This window comes from Petromyzon marinus, chromosome 74, assembly GCF_048934315.1.
Source record: "Petromyzon marinus isolate PM22_M1 ecotype Great Lakes invasive population chromosome 74, UKy_Petmar_22M1.pri1.0, whole genome shotgun sequence".
In the NCBI taxonomy this organism is placed as follows: Eukaryota; Metazoa; Chordata; class Hyperoartia; order Petromyzontiformes; family Petromyzontidae; genus Petromyzon; species Petromyzon marinus.
The window spans coordinates 13,187,475-13,205,516 of NC_133740.1; the positions used below are offsets into that span (position 1 = coordinate 13,187,475).

The window sequence follows — 18,042 nt, forward strand, 5'->3', positions numbered from 1 at the left end:
TAGTGCAGTGTATAGTGTACTAGTGTTGGAGAGCAAATTCACAACATTTACAATCTGAGTGTACGACGTTTCGCCAGTAATTACAACGGGCATCATCAGGCGGACATCCAGATTCGTTCCTTAAATGGGGGAGGGGGGGGGGGTAGACGTGTTTTGGTGTCACTTGTGAAAGTTCTTTTCCAAAATTAAGCAACCCGCAAAAGTCAATTGTCATTTTTTTTTGTTTTCCTTTGGACTGCGATACCTTTTTTCAATTGACGTCGCCAGCTCGTCCGTCATCACGATCATCCTCGTCGTCGCCGTCGTCGCCGTCACCTGCTTGTGTGCGCCACGGCTGAGGCGCAGGAACTTCCGACAGCGAAACTGAACGTTGTTTTTCCCCCGTTCCCTCGCAGCGAGTGGCTACGGAACGTCCTACGCGTACGGGGCCACCGCGGGGTTCGCAACCCCCATCCCCACGGCCACGGGATACGCCACAGGTGAGAGCCCTCTCCCTCGGAGCCGTCGTCTCCCCTGCCGCCCCCCACGCCGCTCCACCGTACCGTTGGCTCGCTTTCGTTCGCCGTGCTCGGTCGTCGTCGTTGCTAACCGCCTCGATGACCCCCGTCACACCGGCAGGCTACGGCGCCCAGTCAACGTTCGCGGCGGCCGGGGCGGCCCCGGTGACGTACGCGGCGGCCGGGGCGGCCCCGGTGACGTACACGGCGGCCCCCAGCGCGGCGCAGGCCTACTTGACCACGCCCACCGTCTACATCTCCTCGCAGCCCGTGGCAGGCTACGGACGCGCCGACCCCTCGCTGCTGCAGACCTACCAGCAGTACCGCTAGCCCTGCCCCCTGCCCCCTGCCCCCTGCCCCGTGCCCCCTGCCCCGTGCCCCCTGCCCCCTGTTCCCTGCCGCCTGCTCCCTGCCCCCTGCCGCCGTCTGCCCCCCTTGCGTTTGAAGCGAAAGTTCCAAGGCTTAAGTGTTCACACCCCGCCGTTTGGTTTAACCCGGGTTAGACATACAGATAGGCAGGATGGCTATATCCATTGTGTGATATACAGTGAGGGAAAATCGTCTTTGATCCCCTGCTGATTTTGTACGTTTGCCCACTGACAAAGAAATGATCAGTCTATAACTTTAATGGTAGGTTTATTTGAAGAGTGAGAGACAGAATAACAACAACAAAAATCCAGAAAAACGCATGTCAATAATGTTATGAATTGATTTGCATTTTAATGAGGGAAATAAGTATTTATTTCCCTCATTAATTAGTAGACACTACTTATTACTAAAATGCATACGTACATTAAAATGACACAAAAACCACGTGAAAATTCACAGAGAGTAGTTCTAGCAAGGGGGTTGTGCACTGAACAAGCTCTACGGGCAGACTGAGGAGCGGCGCTTTGTCTCGGTCGTGAACGGGGTCTACGCGGGTTCGCGGCGACTCATCCTGCCCCATACGAGTTCTAGCAAGACGTCGTATCCCAAGACATTTTCTTCTCGTCAAAACACGACGTGTACCAAATTCGACGTATTCCAAAGCGGTCGTATACACCGAGGTATGACGGTACACCTACAGACTGACATACATCTTGATTTGAAGCTTTCGTGACTGCAGGAATCCATGCTCTTTGGTTCTTTCGGTAAAGTCACGTAGGTAGAAAATATAATAGCGAGCACCTACACAGGCCCGGCACGAGGGGCTGGGTGGCCATGCACCACGCCCGATTGGCAATGTTTACACACCGCACTAGGTACTCATTTGAGGCTGAGTCGACCTAGGGGGAGGCCCCCGGACTGGTTGAGATTATCATCACGCGCAGGCAGACACAGGCATGCAGACAGGCAGACGGATACATGGGCGGGCAAAGGGCGTACACGGAACCCTGTGGCACTCATGAGCGCCGCTAAGTAGCGTTGGGCTTTGTGTCGTTTGGCTGTGTTTATATAATGACAGTTTGTTAATTTTTATTTTCGCCGACTGCATAGGTTTCTTGTTCATTAAAAAAAACATCATACTCGGTTGTGTTGGCTCGGTTCAATATCGGCAGCCACGCGAATAGGAAACTGCCTCGTAAAGTATGGTCATTTGGACGTTATTGGCATGGTTTTACCCGAATTCTTGTGCAGGGAAATTGAGTGTTTCAGGTCCATATGGCAAACAGCCGTTTAAATACGGACAAAAAAATCATTAGCAAAACAATGTTTTGCTAATGATATGTTTGTCCATTTGTTTGTGTTTCTCCCTTGTGATGGGACTTTGTAGGATGAACTTTGAGATTTATAAGGGCACGGGGTGACCAATAAGGTCTGAATTGGTCTGTAATAAGCCACTGATAAGGGGTTGATGGGTAAGTATTGGCGGTACCACACCGGTGGCAGCAGCATAACAACGGAGCGTGGTCCTGGTAGGACAGTCCTGACGGTGTCGCCGTTGCCCCTCGAGTGGAGCTGCAGGACTCTCCATCGCAAGCCGCGCTTAGAACCAGCGGCGGCCGCTTTCCCATTGGAACTTGGCGACGGTGGTGGCGGTGACACCAGCAGATCACGACTCACGGTGGCGGTGGTGGTGACACCGCCGCCGCCGTGAGTCGTGATCTGCTGGTGCCGACGTCCGCCGAGAAACGATAACGAAAAACGAATCGAGGAGGGAGGAACTGTGCGGCCTAAATCTAGGGCACGAGGAGTCAAACCTTGCCGCCTTTGGAACACGGAGCCAGCCAATCGCCATCAGGGCTGGGTGCTGCAATACGGCAACAGACTGTAAAGATTCGTGTTCAGCCAGCCGCTCGTATAAAACGTTCCTTCTTCCGACCACTTCCACATCACGAGAACCGATTTTGACGCACCACCACCACCACCCTCAAGATTTTCCAGAGCCGGGGTTGCGAATCTTCCGGTGGGGGGAAATAAATAAGGGTAGCGGGAAAACAAGTTCTATTTAATTTACGTAGCGCACACCGCCGGTGCACCGACCAATACGTTAACTTGATGCGACGTTGTCGTCCCCCCCCCCCCCCCGTCGCTGATTGGCCCTTTGCAATTCCAGGGTTGCAACTTGGCACGTCGTGAGTTGTGGGTGTCGGAAACAAAAGGTGGGTGAAGGCTCTCGCAGCCCTGCAAGAAACTCGCCCCACCACCACCACCCACGACTCCGCTTTGGTTTGTTTTTGTGTCGCGTTTTATTTTGTAAAGAAATAATAATTTTTTTTGTCGTCGAGTTTCGACGTCGTGCGGTTTGTCCGTGGAAATAAAACCCCTCGAAGTTGACGACATCGGAGCAAAAGAAAACTACGTTTGCCCGGGCAATGTTTCTCGTTCCATCATCACCCGTTACATTTTGCTGTTCATTCGGGAAAACATCGCTCAACCGGTGAGACGTAAAACCGCGAGGTCGAGGCTTTCTGTTCCTGGGCGGACGGGGCTGGGCAATTTGCTGCTGTGCTGTAACACGATGAAATGAATCCGCGACAGAATGAACGATAAATTCTGTTCACGCTTTGGGCCCAGTGCCAATATGGAGTAATGGAGCGTGGCTTTTGCCCGTACAAAGAACAGTGGAACGGGAATCGAAGGATGCAATGCTCGATCGAACGTAAATCGACCCAGATCGAGCACGGATCCAGCATGGTGATTCCTGCCACGTGATTTCCGGATCGAAGGAGACGATTTGTGGATAGAAATAAGGCCGCCCCCATTGACGCCGATTGGCTTCCTACCGCATTAACATAACGTATCATTGTTGATTTGAAGCTTTCGAGACTGCAAGGAATCCACACTCTTTGGTTATTTCGGTAAAGTCACCTAGGTAGAAAAATAATAGATCCCGACGTTTCCGATCGTAGGCCTACTTCAGCAGTTTTTTTTTCTTGCCGTAGTTGTCTGATGACGGTCGCTTGTGTTGCGATCGAAGCTGCGTGATCTATTATTTTTCTTCCTACGTGACTTTACCGAAATAACCAAAGAGTGTGATGTATCACTCACTCTGTCGCGGAATTATTTTATCCTCTTCTTTGGTTCTTTCGGTAAAGTCACGTAGAATGAGAATAAAATAAGGAGACTTTACGTAAAGCATAAAGCAAATATTTGTAGTCATCAAAGCTGGAATTTTATCCAAATTAATAAAGAGAGACATTTTATCCTGTTGCAGCGCGGCTCTCCCCACATACTGTGGGACTAACGCTCTTTTGCTTTGCTCGTAAACCAGTCGGAGTCGTCTCCCACACCTAGATCAGGCTGTTTACCCTGGAGGTTCTGTTTATTTCAGGAATGCAGCTTGTCTGCAATTTAGTTGTATATATATTTTAAATAGCAAACCTTGGACTGGCTTCGACATTCGGTGTCGTCATCGGGCAAATTCTGGACCGGTTTGTAAATTTGCATTGGCTCGTCGGCTCCGCTTGAGCACGTGGTTCAACCGCAGTCGAGCAGCTGTGACTGACCTCCGAGCCACCTCGGCCCAGTACCAAGGAACCTGCGTAACTATGAATATAAAGTAATCGTTAAGCGTCATATGTGGAGAATGTTGCTAATAGAATAACAGACTTACCGACCATACCGGCCGGGGTGTCACGTCCCTTGCCAACATGTCGGCTGGGGCGTCACGTCCCTTGCCAACATGTCGGCTGGGGCGTCACGTCCCTTGCCAACATGTCGGATGGGGCGTCACGTCCCTTGTCAACATGTCGGCTGGGGCATCACTTCCCTTGCCAACATGTCGGCTGGGGCGTCACGTCCCTTGCCAACATGTCAGCCGGGGTGTCTCGCCCTTTGCCAACCTGTCTTCTGGGGGGGCGCCTCGTCCCTTACCAACATGTCAACCGGGGCGTCTCGTCCCTTATCAACATGTCAAACATGTCAACCGGGGCGTCTCGTCCCTTACCAACATGTCGGCCGGCACGTCTCGTCCCTTGCCAACATGTCGGCCAGGGGCATCTCGTCCCTTACCAACATGTCAGCCGGAGTATCTCGTCCCTTGCCAACATGTCAGCTGGGGCGTCACCACCACCCCCTCGGCGTCGTCAGTCGATTCGCTCCCTTTCGCCAGCGAGTGGCTCACGCGTTGTGTACAGAGTACAGTGCAGCTCCTCCGACATGCCTGTGAGCATGTAGAGACCAACACTCGGTCGCTCGCGGCACTCGCCCCAGCGAGCCGTTGTTGAGGGGCGGCCCACAACGGGGCAGCTTCGTCTGCGTCTTTATCTTTGTTCGACGGAGCAGGGGGTGGGGGGTGGTCTTTCTTAGACACAGCCGTAGGCGGACGTAGAAAAAAGACACGGGACACAACGGTGGGAGAGGGATAGAGACATACGCGTAGAGAGACACGCACAGACACAGCCTGAGAGACAGATAGAGAGACGCGTAGAGACAGAGAGAGAGACACACACGGACACATACAAACAGCCCGAGAGAGATAGACACACGCGTAAGAGAGACATTGAGACGCACACGGAGAGGCGAGAGAGACACAACGACAGACACACACACAGAGACACACGTGGAAAAGCATAGCGATACACTCGCAGAGAGACGCACACACACCCATTCAGAGTTACACACTCTGAGACACACGAACACACACTCAAAAGGGCACAGACACACATACACACATACACTCACAGGCACACACATACACAGACACTCACACAGACACACGCACATACACAGACTCACACACCCACACAGACTCACACACAGACACACACATACACACAGACTCGCACAGACACACACACTCACACATAGACACACAGACAGACTCACACACACAGACACACACTCACACACAGACTCACACACACACACACAGACACACACACTCACAGACACACGCATACACTCACACAGACACACAGACACTCACACAGACACGCACACAGACACTCACACACGACACGCACACACACACAGACTCACACACACAGACACTCACACACTCACACACACTCACAGACTCACACACACATACACTCACACACACAGACACACACTCACACGACACACAGACACACACAGACACGCACACAGACACACACACACTCACACACACAGACACTCACACAGACACACACACACAGACACACACACACAGACACACACAGACACACACACAGACACGCTCACACGTCGCCCGCGCGATGGGCAAGGCGGACTCGCTCCGCGTGCTGCTGCACGGCGGCCGCCTCGTCTACTACCCGGGAGACGTCGTCTCGGGCGACGTCTCCTTCAGCCTCAGTGGAGCTGCCTCCTCCTGGCTCAGAGGTCTCGCCTCCACCTCATCATCATCATCCTCGTCCTGTCTCTCTCCTGCTCACGTCTCTCCACCTCCTTCAGCCTCAGTGGCGCTGCCTCCTCCTGGCTCAGAGGTCTCGCCTCCACCTCATCATCATCCTCATCATCCTCGTCCTGTCTCTCACCTCGCACCACTCCTCCACCTCCTTCAGCCTCAGTGGAGCTGCCTCCTCCTGGCTCAGAGGTCTCGCCTCCACCTCATCATCATCATCCTCGTCCTGTCTGTCACCTGCTCACGTCTCTCCACCTCCTCCACCACCTTCACCTCCTCACCTGCTCACGTCTCTGCACCACCTCCACCTGCTCACGTCTCTCCACCTCCTCCACTACCTTCACCTCCTCACCTGCTCACGTCTCTCCACCTCCTCCACCACCTTCACCTCTCGTCCCAACTCTCCTTCACCAGAGCTCTCATCACCCCTCTCTCTCCTCCACCCTCTCCCTCCCCTCTCATCACCCCTCTCCCTCCTCTCCCTCCCCTCTCCCTCCCTCCCCTCTCTCTCTCTCCCTCCTCTCCCTCCCCTCTCCCTCCCCCTCCCTTCCCTCTCCCTCCCTCCCTCTCCCTTCCCACCCTCCCTCTCCCTTCCCACCCTCTCCCTCCCTCCCCACCTTCTCCCTCCCCCTCCCTCCCCCACCCTCTCCCTCCCTCTCTCTCCCTCCCTCCCTCACCCTCCCTCCCTGCCCTCTCCCTCCGTCCCCCTCCCTCCCCTCTCCCTCCTCTCCCTCCCCACCCTCTCCGTCCCGCTCCCTCCCTCCCCACCCTCCCCCCCACCCTCTCCCTCCCTCTCCCTCCCCCACCCTCTCCCTCCCTCTCCCTCCCCCACCCTCTCCCTCCCCACTCTCCCCCTCCCTCTCCCTCCCCACCCTCCCTCTCACCTCTGCAGCCTCTCACCTCCCTTGACGCAATCTCCCCGAGTGACTCACGATCTGGTGAGTCACTGAATGTCGAAACCGGTCCAGAGTTTTCTAATGATCACTGTGCATGTGTGTGTCCGTGTGCGTGTGTGTGTGTCCCTGCGTGCGTGTGTGTGTGTCCCTGTGTGTGTGCGTGTGTTCGTGTGTGTCCCTGCGTGCGTGTGTGTGTCCGTGCGTGTGTGTCCCTGCGTGCGTGTGTGTGTGCGTGTGTTCGTGTGTGTCCGTGCGTGTGTGTCCCTGCGTGCGTGTGTGTGTGTATGTGCGTGTGTTCGTGTGTGTCCCTGCGTGCGTGTGTGTCCGTGCGTGTGTGTGTGTCCCTGCGTGCGTGTGTGTCCGTGTGTGTGTGCGTGTGTTCGTGTGTGTCCCTGCGTGCGTGTGTGTCCGTGCGTGTGTGTGTGTCCCTGCGTGCGTGTGTGTGTGCCCCTGCGTGCGTGTGCGTGTGTTCGTGTGTGTCCGTGCGTGCGCGTGTGTGTCCGTGCGTGTGTGTGTGTCCCTGCGTGCGTGTGTCCGCGGGGCCCCCCACCGCCCGACCTGCGGCCCCCCAGCCGTGCACGCCAAGTGCGTGGGCCGCTGCCAGGTGAGCCAGAAGGGGGGCACCTCCGAGCCCGAGGCCACGGAGCAGTACGTGCGACTCGCCCTGCTGCTCTGGAAAAAAGGTAACGTGGAGTGAGCGCACGGCGGGGGGGGGGGGGTGGCACTCCGCACTCCCACACGGCACTGCCCCCCACTCCCTGCCCCCCACTCCCTGCCCCCCCACTCCCTGCCCCCGCTGCCAGACTCGACCGCAAAACAACAACAACGAGGCATTTTTTTCGAATTGGGTGAAGAAAAGAAAGATGACGCCATCTGGTCGAGCCTCGACCCAAGTGGTGCTCGACCAGATGACGTCATCTGGTCGAGCACCAATTGGGTCGAGGCTCGACCAGATGGCGTCATCTGGTCGAGCACCAATTGGGTCGAGGCGCGACCAGATGACGCCATCTGGTCGAGCACCAATTGGGTCGAGGCGCGACCAGATGACGCCATCTGGTCGAGCACCAATTGGGTCGAGGCTCGACCAGATGACGTCATCTGGTCGAGCACCAATTGGGTCGAGGCTCAAAAGAAAGCCGTCCCTTGGTGTGGACCAATCAGTTTCAAGGACAATGCATCATATATTATCATAGTATGTTTTTTGTTTGCATTTTGACTGCAGGTATTGTGGTTAATGCAGTAAACATGAATCCTTGTAAAAAGGTTTCAGTTTTGTTGCCAGAAAAAAGGGGAAAAACCCCGATTATCAAATAATAAAATAGACAGCGCCCTCAGGGCGTCCTGAGGAGAGCCGTCTTTCCGACAGCTCTCTGTTTCTTCACCTGAGGACGGCTGCTTGCGTTGTGGCCGAAACGTCGTGAGAATTTTATCTTGTTTTATCATGTCTTATTATTTTATTGTTGCCCTTCTCCGTGACTTTACCGAAAGAACCAAATATATATATGAAACATTTGTTAAACACAACAAGACGATTGATAGAAGGGCATTTTTTTCACGAGCGGAGCCATTTCTCGTCTGCGGCTGTTTGGTGGGGCTGGAGTGGACGAAGCGCGCCCGGCCCGCGGAGAAGTCGGGGCTTGGCGCGAGAGAAGACGCATTCTGTCGGGGAAATTTCAATGCCGCGGGTTCGGGAAAACCGCACTGAGCACGTGGTAGAATCACCAACACCCCCCCCCCGCCCCTCATCCTCATTTCTCTCCCCCCCCCATCTCCCGCCCGCCCGCTCTGATGAGTCCGGTTCGCCTGATACCGTCGATGGAACCCCTGCTAAGCCGTCCACAATGAGGTCACCATGTTGCAATGTATCATGTGAGGGAGGATGTGGGACTTACACATTTTTTTTTATTTTTAGAAACAATAGCGAGCAGCGGCAGCGGCATCGCCGACACGAGGGTGGGGTGGTCAGATCCACCCTCGGCCGGCCTCGTCTTCCCAGTGCTGATGTTTACCACACACAATGCACACACACACAACGCACACACACACACACAACACACAACGCACACACACACACACCGCACACACACAACACACACCACACGCACACACAACGCGCGCACACACACACCGCACACACACCGCGCGCACACATACAACACACACCACACACACACAACACACACACACACACCGCACACACATACAACACACACCGCACACACACAACACACACTGCACACAACACACACACAACGCGCACACACAACGCGCAAACACAACGCGCACACACACAACGCGCACACACACAACGCACACACACACAACACACACACAACGCACACATACACACAACAAACACACACAACGCACACACACACAGCGCACACACAATGTGCACACGCACACAACACACGCACACAACGCACACAACGCACACACACACCGCACACACACTAAACGTGCCCACACACAACGCCCACACACTGCACCAAGTACTCGTTTAAGGCTGAGTTGTTCCAGGTGCGATGGTCCAGGAGCAGGTTGAGAAGCACGGCTGCACCCCCTGGCCTGGCTCTCTCTGGCTCGCTAGCGTGGCTCTTTAACCGCAACGGTTTCCCTGTTTTCCAGACTCGTCAGGAGCACTGGGCTCTGGCAACCACTCCTTCACCTTCCACTTCCCCCTGCCCAGTGAGCTGGACCGCACCGCTCCCTCACTCGCTCGCTCACTCACTCACTCGCTCGCTCCCGCACCGACTCATTCACTGACTCGCTCAATCGCTCACTCACTCACTCACTCGCTCCCGCACCGACTTGCTCACTCGCTCGCTCACTCACTCACTCACTCGCTCCCGCACCGACTCATTCACTGACTCGCTCAATCGCTCGCTCCCGCGCTTGCTCACCCGCTCGCTCGCTCACTCACTGGCTCACTCGCTCCCGCACTGACTCGCTCAATCGCTCGCTCCCGCGCTCGCTCACTCACTCACTCACTCGGTCACTCGCTCACTCGCTCCCGCACCGACTCATTCACTGACTCGCTCAATCGCTCGTTCCCGCACTTGCTCACCCGCTCGCTCGCTCACTCACTGGCTCACTCGCTCCCGCACCGACTTGCTCACTCACTCACTCGCTCCCGCACTGACTCGCTCAATCGCTCGCTCCCGCACTTGCTCACCCGCTCGCTCGCTCACTCACTGGCTCACTCGCTCCCGCACCGACTTGCTCACTCGCTCACTAGCTCACTCGCTCGCTCACTCACTCCCTCACCCGCTCCCGCACCGACTCATTCACTGACTCGCTCAATCGCTCGCTCCCGCACTTGCTCACCCGTTCGCTCACTTGCTCACTTGCTCACTCGCTCGCTCCCGCACTTGGTCATTCGCTCGCTCGCTCGCTCGCTCGCCCGCTCACACTCGTCTGCCCACGTCTCCCCCCACCCCCCCCCACTCCGTCTCCCCCCGCGCCCGCGCAGCGTCGGTGCCGACGTCGTTCGAGGGCCGCTTTGGCCGCGTGGAGTACTCGGTGCAGGCCGTGCTGGAGGCGGCGTGGTACCGGGCCGACCAGAGCGCCCGCGTCACGCTCTACGTGCTCAACCCCCTCGACCTCAACCTGCTGCCCGAGTGCCGCGTGAGTCCCGGCGCCGCCATCGCCGCCATCACTGCCACCACCGCCATCGTCACCGCCGCCACCGTCGCTACCACCGCCACCACAGCCATCGTCGCCGCCACCACCACCACCGCCATCATCACCATCACCACCATCGCCACCGCCACCACCACCATCGCCACCACCACCACCGCCATCATCACCATCACCACCACCGCCACCACAGCCATCATCACCATCGCCACCACCGTCGTCGCCACTGCCGCCAACAAAGCGACAGTGATAGGATCACAGAGCTCGGGCGATTTGTTGGTCAGACCGCATCCCACTGGCTTGGGGCCTCCACGCTTGTCTCTAGATCTCTCCCAGTGTGCAAGTCCCTGTGTGAGTCTCTGTGTGAGTCTACGTCTCTGTGTGAGTCTCTGTGTGAGTCTACGTCTCTGTGCAAGCTCTGTGTGAGTCTCTGTGTGAGTCTCTGTGTGAGTCTACGTCTCTGTGTGAGTCTACGTCTCTGTGTGAGTGTCTGTATGAGTCTACGTCTCTGTGTGAGTCTCTGTGTGAGTCTACGTCTCTGTGTCAGTCTACATCTCTGTGTGAGTCTACGTCTCTGCAAGTCTCTGTGTGAGTCTACGTCTCTGTGTGAGTCTCTGTGTAAGTCTACGTCTCTGTGTGAGTCTACGTCTCTGTGTGAGTCTCTGTGCGAATCTACGTCTCTGTGCGAGTCTGTGTGTGAGTCTACGTCTCTGTGCGAGTCTGTGTGTGAGTCTACATCTCTGTGTGAGTCTACTTCTCTGTGTGAGTCTCTGTGTGAGTCTCTGTGTGAGTCTACGTCTCTGTGTGATTCTACGTCTCTGTGTGAGTCTCTGTGTAAGTCTACGTCTCTGTGTGAGTCTACGTCTCTGTGTGAGTCTCTGTGCGAATCTACGTCTCTGTGCGAGTCTGTGTGTGAGTCTACGTCTCTGTGCGAGTCTGTGTGTGAGTCTACGTCTCTGTGCGAGTCTGTGTGAGTCTACGTCTGTGTGTGAGTCTACGTCTCTGTGTGAGTCTACATCTCTGTGTGAGTCTCTGTGTGAGTCTCTGTGTGAGTCTAAGTCTCTGTGTGAGTCTACGTCTCTGTGTGAGTCTCTGTGTGAGTCTACATCTCTGTGTGAGTCTCTGTGTGAGTCTACGTCTCTGTGTGAGTCTCTGTGTGAGTCTACGTCTCTGTGTGAGGCTCTGTGTGAGTCTACGTCTCTGTGCACGTCTCTGTGTGAGTCTACATCTCTGTGTGAGTCTCTGTGTGAGTCTACGTCTCTGTGCACGTCTCTGTGTGAGTCTACATCTCTGTGTGAGTCTCTGTGTGAGTCTACGTTTCTGTGTGCGTCTACGTCTCTGTGCGAGTCTCTGTGTGAGTCTACGTCTCTGTGTGAGTCTACGTCTCTGTGCAAGTCTCTGTGTGAGTCTACGTCTCTGTGCGAGTCTCTGTGTGAGTCTTCGTCTCTGTGTGAGTCTACGTCTCTGTGCGAGTCTCTGTGTGAGTCTACGTCTCTGTGTGAGTCGCTGTGTGAGTCTACATCTCTGTGTGAGTCTCTGTGTGAGTCTCTGTGTGAGTCTACGTCTCTGTGTGAGTCTCTGTGTGAGTCTCTGTGTGAGTCTACGTCTCTGTGCAAGTCTCAGTGCAAGTCTCTGTATGAGTCTACGTCTCTGTGTGAGTCTTTGTGTGAGTCTACGTCTCTGTGTGAGTCTACGTCTCTGTGTAAGTTTACGTCTCTGTGCAAGTCTCTGCGTGAGTCTCTGTGTGAGTCTACGTCTCTGTGTGAGTCTACGTCTCTGTGTGAGTCTCTGTGTTAGTCTACGTCTCTGTGCGAGTCTCTGTGTGAGTCTACGTCTCTGTGCGAGTCTCTGTGTGAGTCTACGTCTCTGTGTGAGTCTACGTCTCTGTGTGAGTCTACGTCTCTGTGCAAGTCTCTGTGTGAGTCTACGTCTCTGTGTGAGCCTCTGTGTGAGTCTATGGGTCTTTGTGTGAGTCTATGGCTTTGTGTGAGTCTTCGGGTCTCTGTGCCAGTCTATGGGTCTTTGTGCAAGTCTATGGGTCTATGATGAGTCTATGGGTCTCTGTGTGATGAGTGTATGGGTCTCTATGAGTGTATGGGTCTCTGTGTGATGAGTCTATGGGTCTCTGCGTGATGAGTCTATGGGTCTCTGCGTGATGAGTCTATGGGTCTCTATGGGTCTCTGCGTGATGAGTCTATGGGTCTCTATGATGAGTGTATGGGTTTCTGTGTGATGAGTGTATGGGTCTCTATGATGAGTCTATGGGTCTCTGCGTGATGAGTCTATGGATCTCTATGATGGGTCTATGGGTCTCTGCGTGATGAGTCTTTGGGTCTCTGCGTGATGAGTCTATGGGTCTCTATAATGAGTCTATGGGTCTCTGCGTGATGAGTCTATGGGTCTCTATGATGAGTCTATGAGTCTCTGTGTGATGAGTCTACGGGTCTCTATGATGAGTCTATGGGTCTCTGTGTGATGAGTCTACGGGTCTCTATGATGAGTCTATGGGTGGTTAAATTTCGATTTAAAGCTTTCGTGACTGCAAGGATTCATCTTCTTTGGTTCTTTCGGTAAAGTCACGTAGAATTAGAATAAAATAATAAATTGATAAAATAAAATAACGCAATAATATTCCTCACTCCAGCGCTGTCCTCCAGACAGTCTCGTCCCCTTCACCTGATGAAGGCCGCTTGTGTTGTGGCCGAAACATCGTGAGAATATTATTGTGTTATTTTATTTTATCAATTTATTATTTTATTCTCATTCTACGTGACTTTACCAAAAGAACCAAAGAAGAAGAGTCTATGGGTCTCTGTGTGATGAGTGTATGGGTCTCTATGATGATTCTATGGGTCTCTGCGTGATGAGTCTATGGGTCTCTGCGTGATGAGTCTATGGGTCTCTATGATGAGTCTATGCGTCTCTGTGTGATGAGTGTATGGGTCTCTATGATGAGTCTATGCGTCTCTGTGTGATGAGTGTATGGGTCTCTATGATGAGTCTATGGATCTCTGTGTGAGGAGTCTATGGGTCTCTGTGTGATGAGTCTATGGGTCTCTGTGTGGTGAGTCTGGGTCTCTATGATGAGTCTATGGGTCTCTATGATGAGTCTATGGGTCTCTGTGTGATGAGTGTATGTGTCTCTATGATGAGTCTATGGGTCTGTGTGTGATGAGTGTATGGGTCTCTATGTGATGAGTGTATGGGTCTCTATGATGAGTCTATGGGTCTCTGTGTGATGAGTCTATGGGTCTCTGTGTGATGAGTCTATGGGTCTCTGCGTGATGAGTCTATGGGTCTCTATGATGAGTCTATGGGTCTCTGTGTGATGAGTGTATGGGTCTCTTTGATGAGTCTATGGGTCTGTGTGTGATGAGTGTATGGGTCTCTATGTGATGAGTGTATGGGTCTCTATGATGAGTCTATGAGTCTCTGTGTGATGAGTCTATGGGTCTCTATGATGAGTCTATGGGTCTCTGTGTGATGAGTCTATGGGTCTCTGTGTGGTGAGTCTATGGGTCTCTATGATGAGTCTATGGGTCTCTGTGTGATGAGTGTATGGGTCTCTATGATGAGTCTATGGGTCTCTGTGTGATGAGTCTATGGGTCTCTATGATGAGTCTATGGGTCTCTGTGTGATGAGTATATGGGTCTCTATGTGATGAGTCTATGGGTCTCTGTGTGGTGAGTCTATGGGTCTCTATGATGAGTCTATGGGTCTCTGTGTGATGAGTCTATGGGTCTCTGTGTGATGAGTGTATAGGTCTCTATGATGAGTCTATGCGTCTTTGTGTGATGAGTGTATGGGTCTCTATGATGAGTCTATGGGTCTCTGCATGATGAGTCTATAGGTCTCTGCGTGATGAGTCTATGGGTCTCTATGATGAGTCTATGCGTCTCTGTGTGATGAGTGTATGGGTCTCTATGATGAGTCTATGCATCTCTGTGTGATGAGTGTATGGGTCTCTATGATGAGTCGATGGGTCTCTGCGTGATGAGTCTATGGGTATCTATGATGAGTCTATGCGTCTCTGTGTGATGAGTGTATGGGTCTCTATGATGAGTCTATGCGTCTGTGTGTGATGAGTCTATGCGTCTCTGTGTGATGAGTGTTTGGGTCTCTATGATGAGTCTATGGGTCTGTGTGTGATGAGTGTATTGGTCTCTGTGTGATGAGTCTATGGGTCTCTGTGTGATGAGTCTATGGGTCTCTGTGTGGAGAGTCTATGGATCTCTATGATGAGTCTATGGGTCTCTGTGTGGTGAGTCTTTGGGTCTCTATGATGAGTCTATGGGTCTCTGTGTGATGAGTGTATGGGTCTCTATGATGAGTGTATGGGTCTGTGTGTGATGAGTGTATGGGTCTCTATGTGATGAGTGTATGGGTCTCTATGATGAGTCTATGGGTCTCTGTGTGATGAGTCTATGGGTCTCTGTGTGATGAGTCTATGGGTCTCTGTGTGGTGAGTCTATGGGTCTCTATGATGAGTCTATGGGTCTCTGTGTGATGGGTGTATGGGTCTCTATGATGAGTCTATGGGTCTGTGTGTGATGAGTGTATGGGTCTCTATGTGATGAGTGTATGGGTCTCTATGATGAGTCTATGGGTCTCTGTGTGATGAGTCTATGGGTCTCTATGATGAGTCTATGGGTCTCTGTGTGATGAGTCTATGGGTCTCTGTGTGGTGAGTGTATGGGTCTCTGTGTGATGAGTCTATGGGTCTCTGTGTGGTGAGTCTATGGGTCTCTATGATGAGTCTATGGGTCTCTGTGTGATGAGTCTATGGGTCTCTGTGTGATGAGTGTATGGGTCTCTGTGTGATGAGTCTATGGGTCTCTGTGTGGTGAGTCTATGGGTCTCTATGATGAGTCTATGGGTCTCTGTGTGATGAGTCTATGGGTCTCTGTGTGATGAGTGTATGGGTCTCTATGATGAGTCTATGTGTCTCTGTGTGATGAGTGTATGGGTCTCTATGAGTCTATGGGTGTCTGCATGATGAGTCTATGGGTCTCTGCGTGATGAGTCTATGGGTCTCTATGATGAGTCTATGCGTCTCTGTGTGATGAGTGTATGGGTCTCTATGATGAGTCTATGCGTCTCTGTATGATGAGTGTATGGGCCTCTATGATGAGTCTATGGGTCTCTGCATGGTGAGTCTATGGGTCTCTGCGTGATGAGTCTATGGGTCTCTATGATGAGTCTATGCGTCTCTGTGTGATGAGTGTATGGGTCTCTATGATGAGTCTATGCGTCTGTGTGTGATGAGTCTATGCGTCTCTGTGTGATGATTCTATGGGTCTCTTTGATGAGTCTATGGGTCTGTGTGTGATGAGTGTATGGGTCTCTATGTGATGAGTGTATGGGTCTCTATGATGAGTCTATGGGTTTCTGTGTGATGAGTCTATGGGTCTCTATGATGAGTCTATGGGTCTCTGTGTGATGAGTCTATGGGTCTCTGTGTGATGAGTCTATGGGTCTCTGTGTGGTGAGTCTATGGGTCTCTATGATGAGTCTATGGGTCTCTATGTGATGAGTGTATGGGTCTCTATGATGAGTCTATGGGTCTCTGTGTGATGAGTCTATGGGTCTCTGTGTGATGAGTCTATGGGTCTCTGTGTGGTGAGACTATGGGTCTCTATGATGAGTCTATGGGTCTCTGTGTGATGAGTGTATGGGTCTCTATGTTGAGTCTATGGGTCTCTGCGTGATGAGTCTTTGGGTCTCTATGTGATGAGTGTATGGGTCCCTATGATGAGTCTATGGCTCTCTATGCTGAGTCTATGGGTCTCTATGATGAGTCTATGCATCTCTGTGTGATGAGTCTATGGGTCTCTGCGTGATGAGTCTATGGGTCTCTGTGTGATGAGTCTATGGGTCTCTGTGTGATGAGTCTATGGGTCTCTATGATGAGTCTATGGGTCTCTGCGTAATGAGTCTATGGGTCTCTATGATGAGTCTATAGGTCTCTGCGTGATGAGTCTATGGGTCTCTATGATGAATCTATGCGTCTCTGTGTGATGAGTCTATGGGTCTCTGCGTGATGAGTCTATGGGTCTCTGTGTGATGAGTCTATGGGTCTCTGTGTGATGAGTCTATGGGTCTCTATGATGAGTCTATGGGTCTCTGCGTGATGAGTCTATGGGTCTCTATGATGAATCTATGGGTCTCTATGATGAGTCTATGGGTCTCTATGATGAGTCTATGGGTCTCTATGATGAGTCTATGGGTCTGTGTGCCCGCCCCCCTGCCCACCTTGCGGCTGGCAGTCCCCGTCTGTGGTGGAGGTGCAGAAGAAGGTGAACTACTCGCTCTTCAAGAGCGCCACCGTGGCGCTGGCCGTGAGCTCCGACCTCCGGGGCTACGTGCCAGGCCAGGTCATCCACCTCACCTGCGTCATCAACAACGGCACCGGCAAAAGCGTCTCCGGCATCACCGCTACCCTCGTGCAGGTGGGGCGGGGGCGGGGGCGAGGGGGGGGGGGGTGTGACCCCGGCGCTCGTGCCAGGCTAGGTGCGCCTCGAGGCGATCAGGCGAAGTGTCGAAGGTTCTCCCTCGCTGACAGCGGGTCACGGGACAAACCCAGCAGGGGCCGTGGGTCGACCCGACTGAGACGACTGGCTGATGCACCACCTGTGGCCCCTACTGTGCCAACCCGCTGTGCTTTAGCCACCCGGCGCTCCGCTCGTTGTTGTGAGCGTCGCTCCTCCGCCCTCCGTTGTTGTTGGAGGGCGACTGCCTCCAACTGCCCAGTAGCGTCCTTCAAGAGCCTCCTCCACTGAGGCCGATCTTGACGCCGCTGGTACCGGTCATCGGCAAGTCCACTCAGCTCCACGTCCTCCTGTACCACATCACTCCATCTCTTCTCTAGCCCGTGCCGCGCCCATTTAGCCCCCTCTATTTGACCGAACAAAAGCTGTTTCGGCATGCGGTGGCTGGGCATGCGGGCTACATGACCCTGCCAACGCAGCCTTGCCCGCCGGAGGAGCTCACAGATGGGACCTTGCCCAGATCTTTCAAGGATTTGTGAGCTCCTCACACAATCCAGTCTGGTTAAACCCAGGATGGATCGTAAGCAGGCCAGCCTAAATGTTTCTAACCAGCGAAGATGTTCCATTAGGGGGGTCCACGTTTCGCAAGCGTAGAGAAGGGATGGAATGGCCGTGGCCGAGAAGACCTGAAGCTTCGTGCGGAGCGACAGACCAGGTAGCTTCCACACAGCGTTACGCAGCCGATGAA

General features: G+C 53.5%; 2 protein-coding genes across 5 annotated transcripts in view; both read left to right on the forward strand.

Annotated features, from left to right (window-relative positions):
- Positions 1–2,005, forward strand: part of LOC116958262 (uncharacterized) — a 44,340-nt gene extending 42,335 nt beyond the window's left edge. For all 4 annotated transcript variants that reach the window (XM_076056162.1, XM_076056160.1, XM_032980791.2 and 1 more), the window contains 2 exons: positions 396–479; positions 619–2,005. In XM_076056162.1, coding sequence (XP_075912277.1) covers positions 396–479; positions 619–827 — 293 coding nt within the window. In that variant the 3' untranslated portion in view covers positions 828–2,005. The remainder of the gene's footprint in view (positions 1–395; positions 480–618) is intronic.
- A 4,009-nt stretch (positions 2,006–6,014) lies between these two features.
- LOC116958258 (arrestin domain-containing protein 1-like) overlaps positions 6,015–18,042 on the forward strand; it is a 25,878-nt gene continuing 13,850 nt past the window's right edge. The window contains exons 1-5 of the mRNA XM_032980784.2: positions 6,015–6,248; positions 7,739–7,849; positions 9,795–9,854; positions 10,639–10,793; positions 17,073–17,255. Of these exons, the coding sequence (XP_032836675.2) occupies positions 6,125–6,248; positions 7,739–7,849; positions 9,795–9,854; positions 10,639–10,793; positions 17,073–17,255 (633 nt within the window). The 5' untranslated portion in view covers positions 6,015–6,124. The remainder of the gene's footprint in view (positions 6,249–7,738; positions 7,850–9,794; positions 9,855–10,638; positions 10,794–17,072; positions 17,256–18,042) is intronic.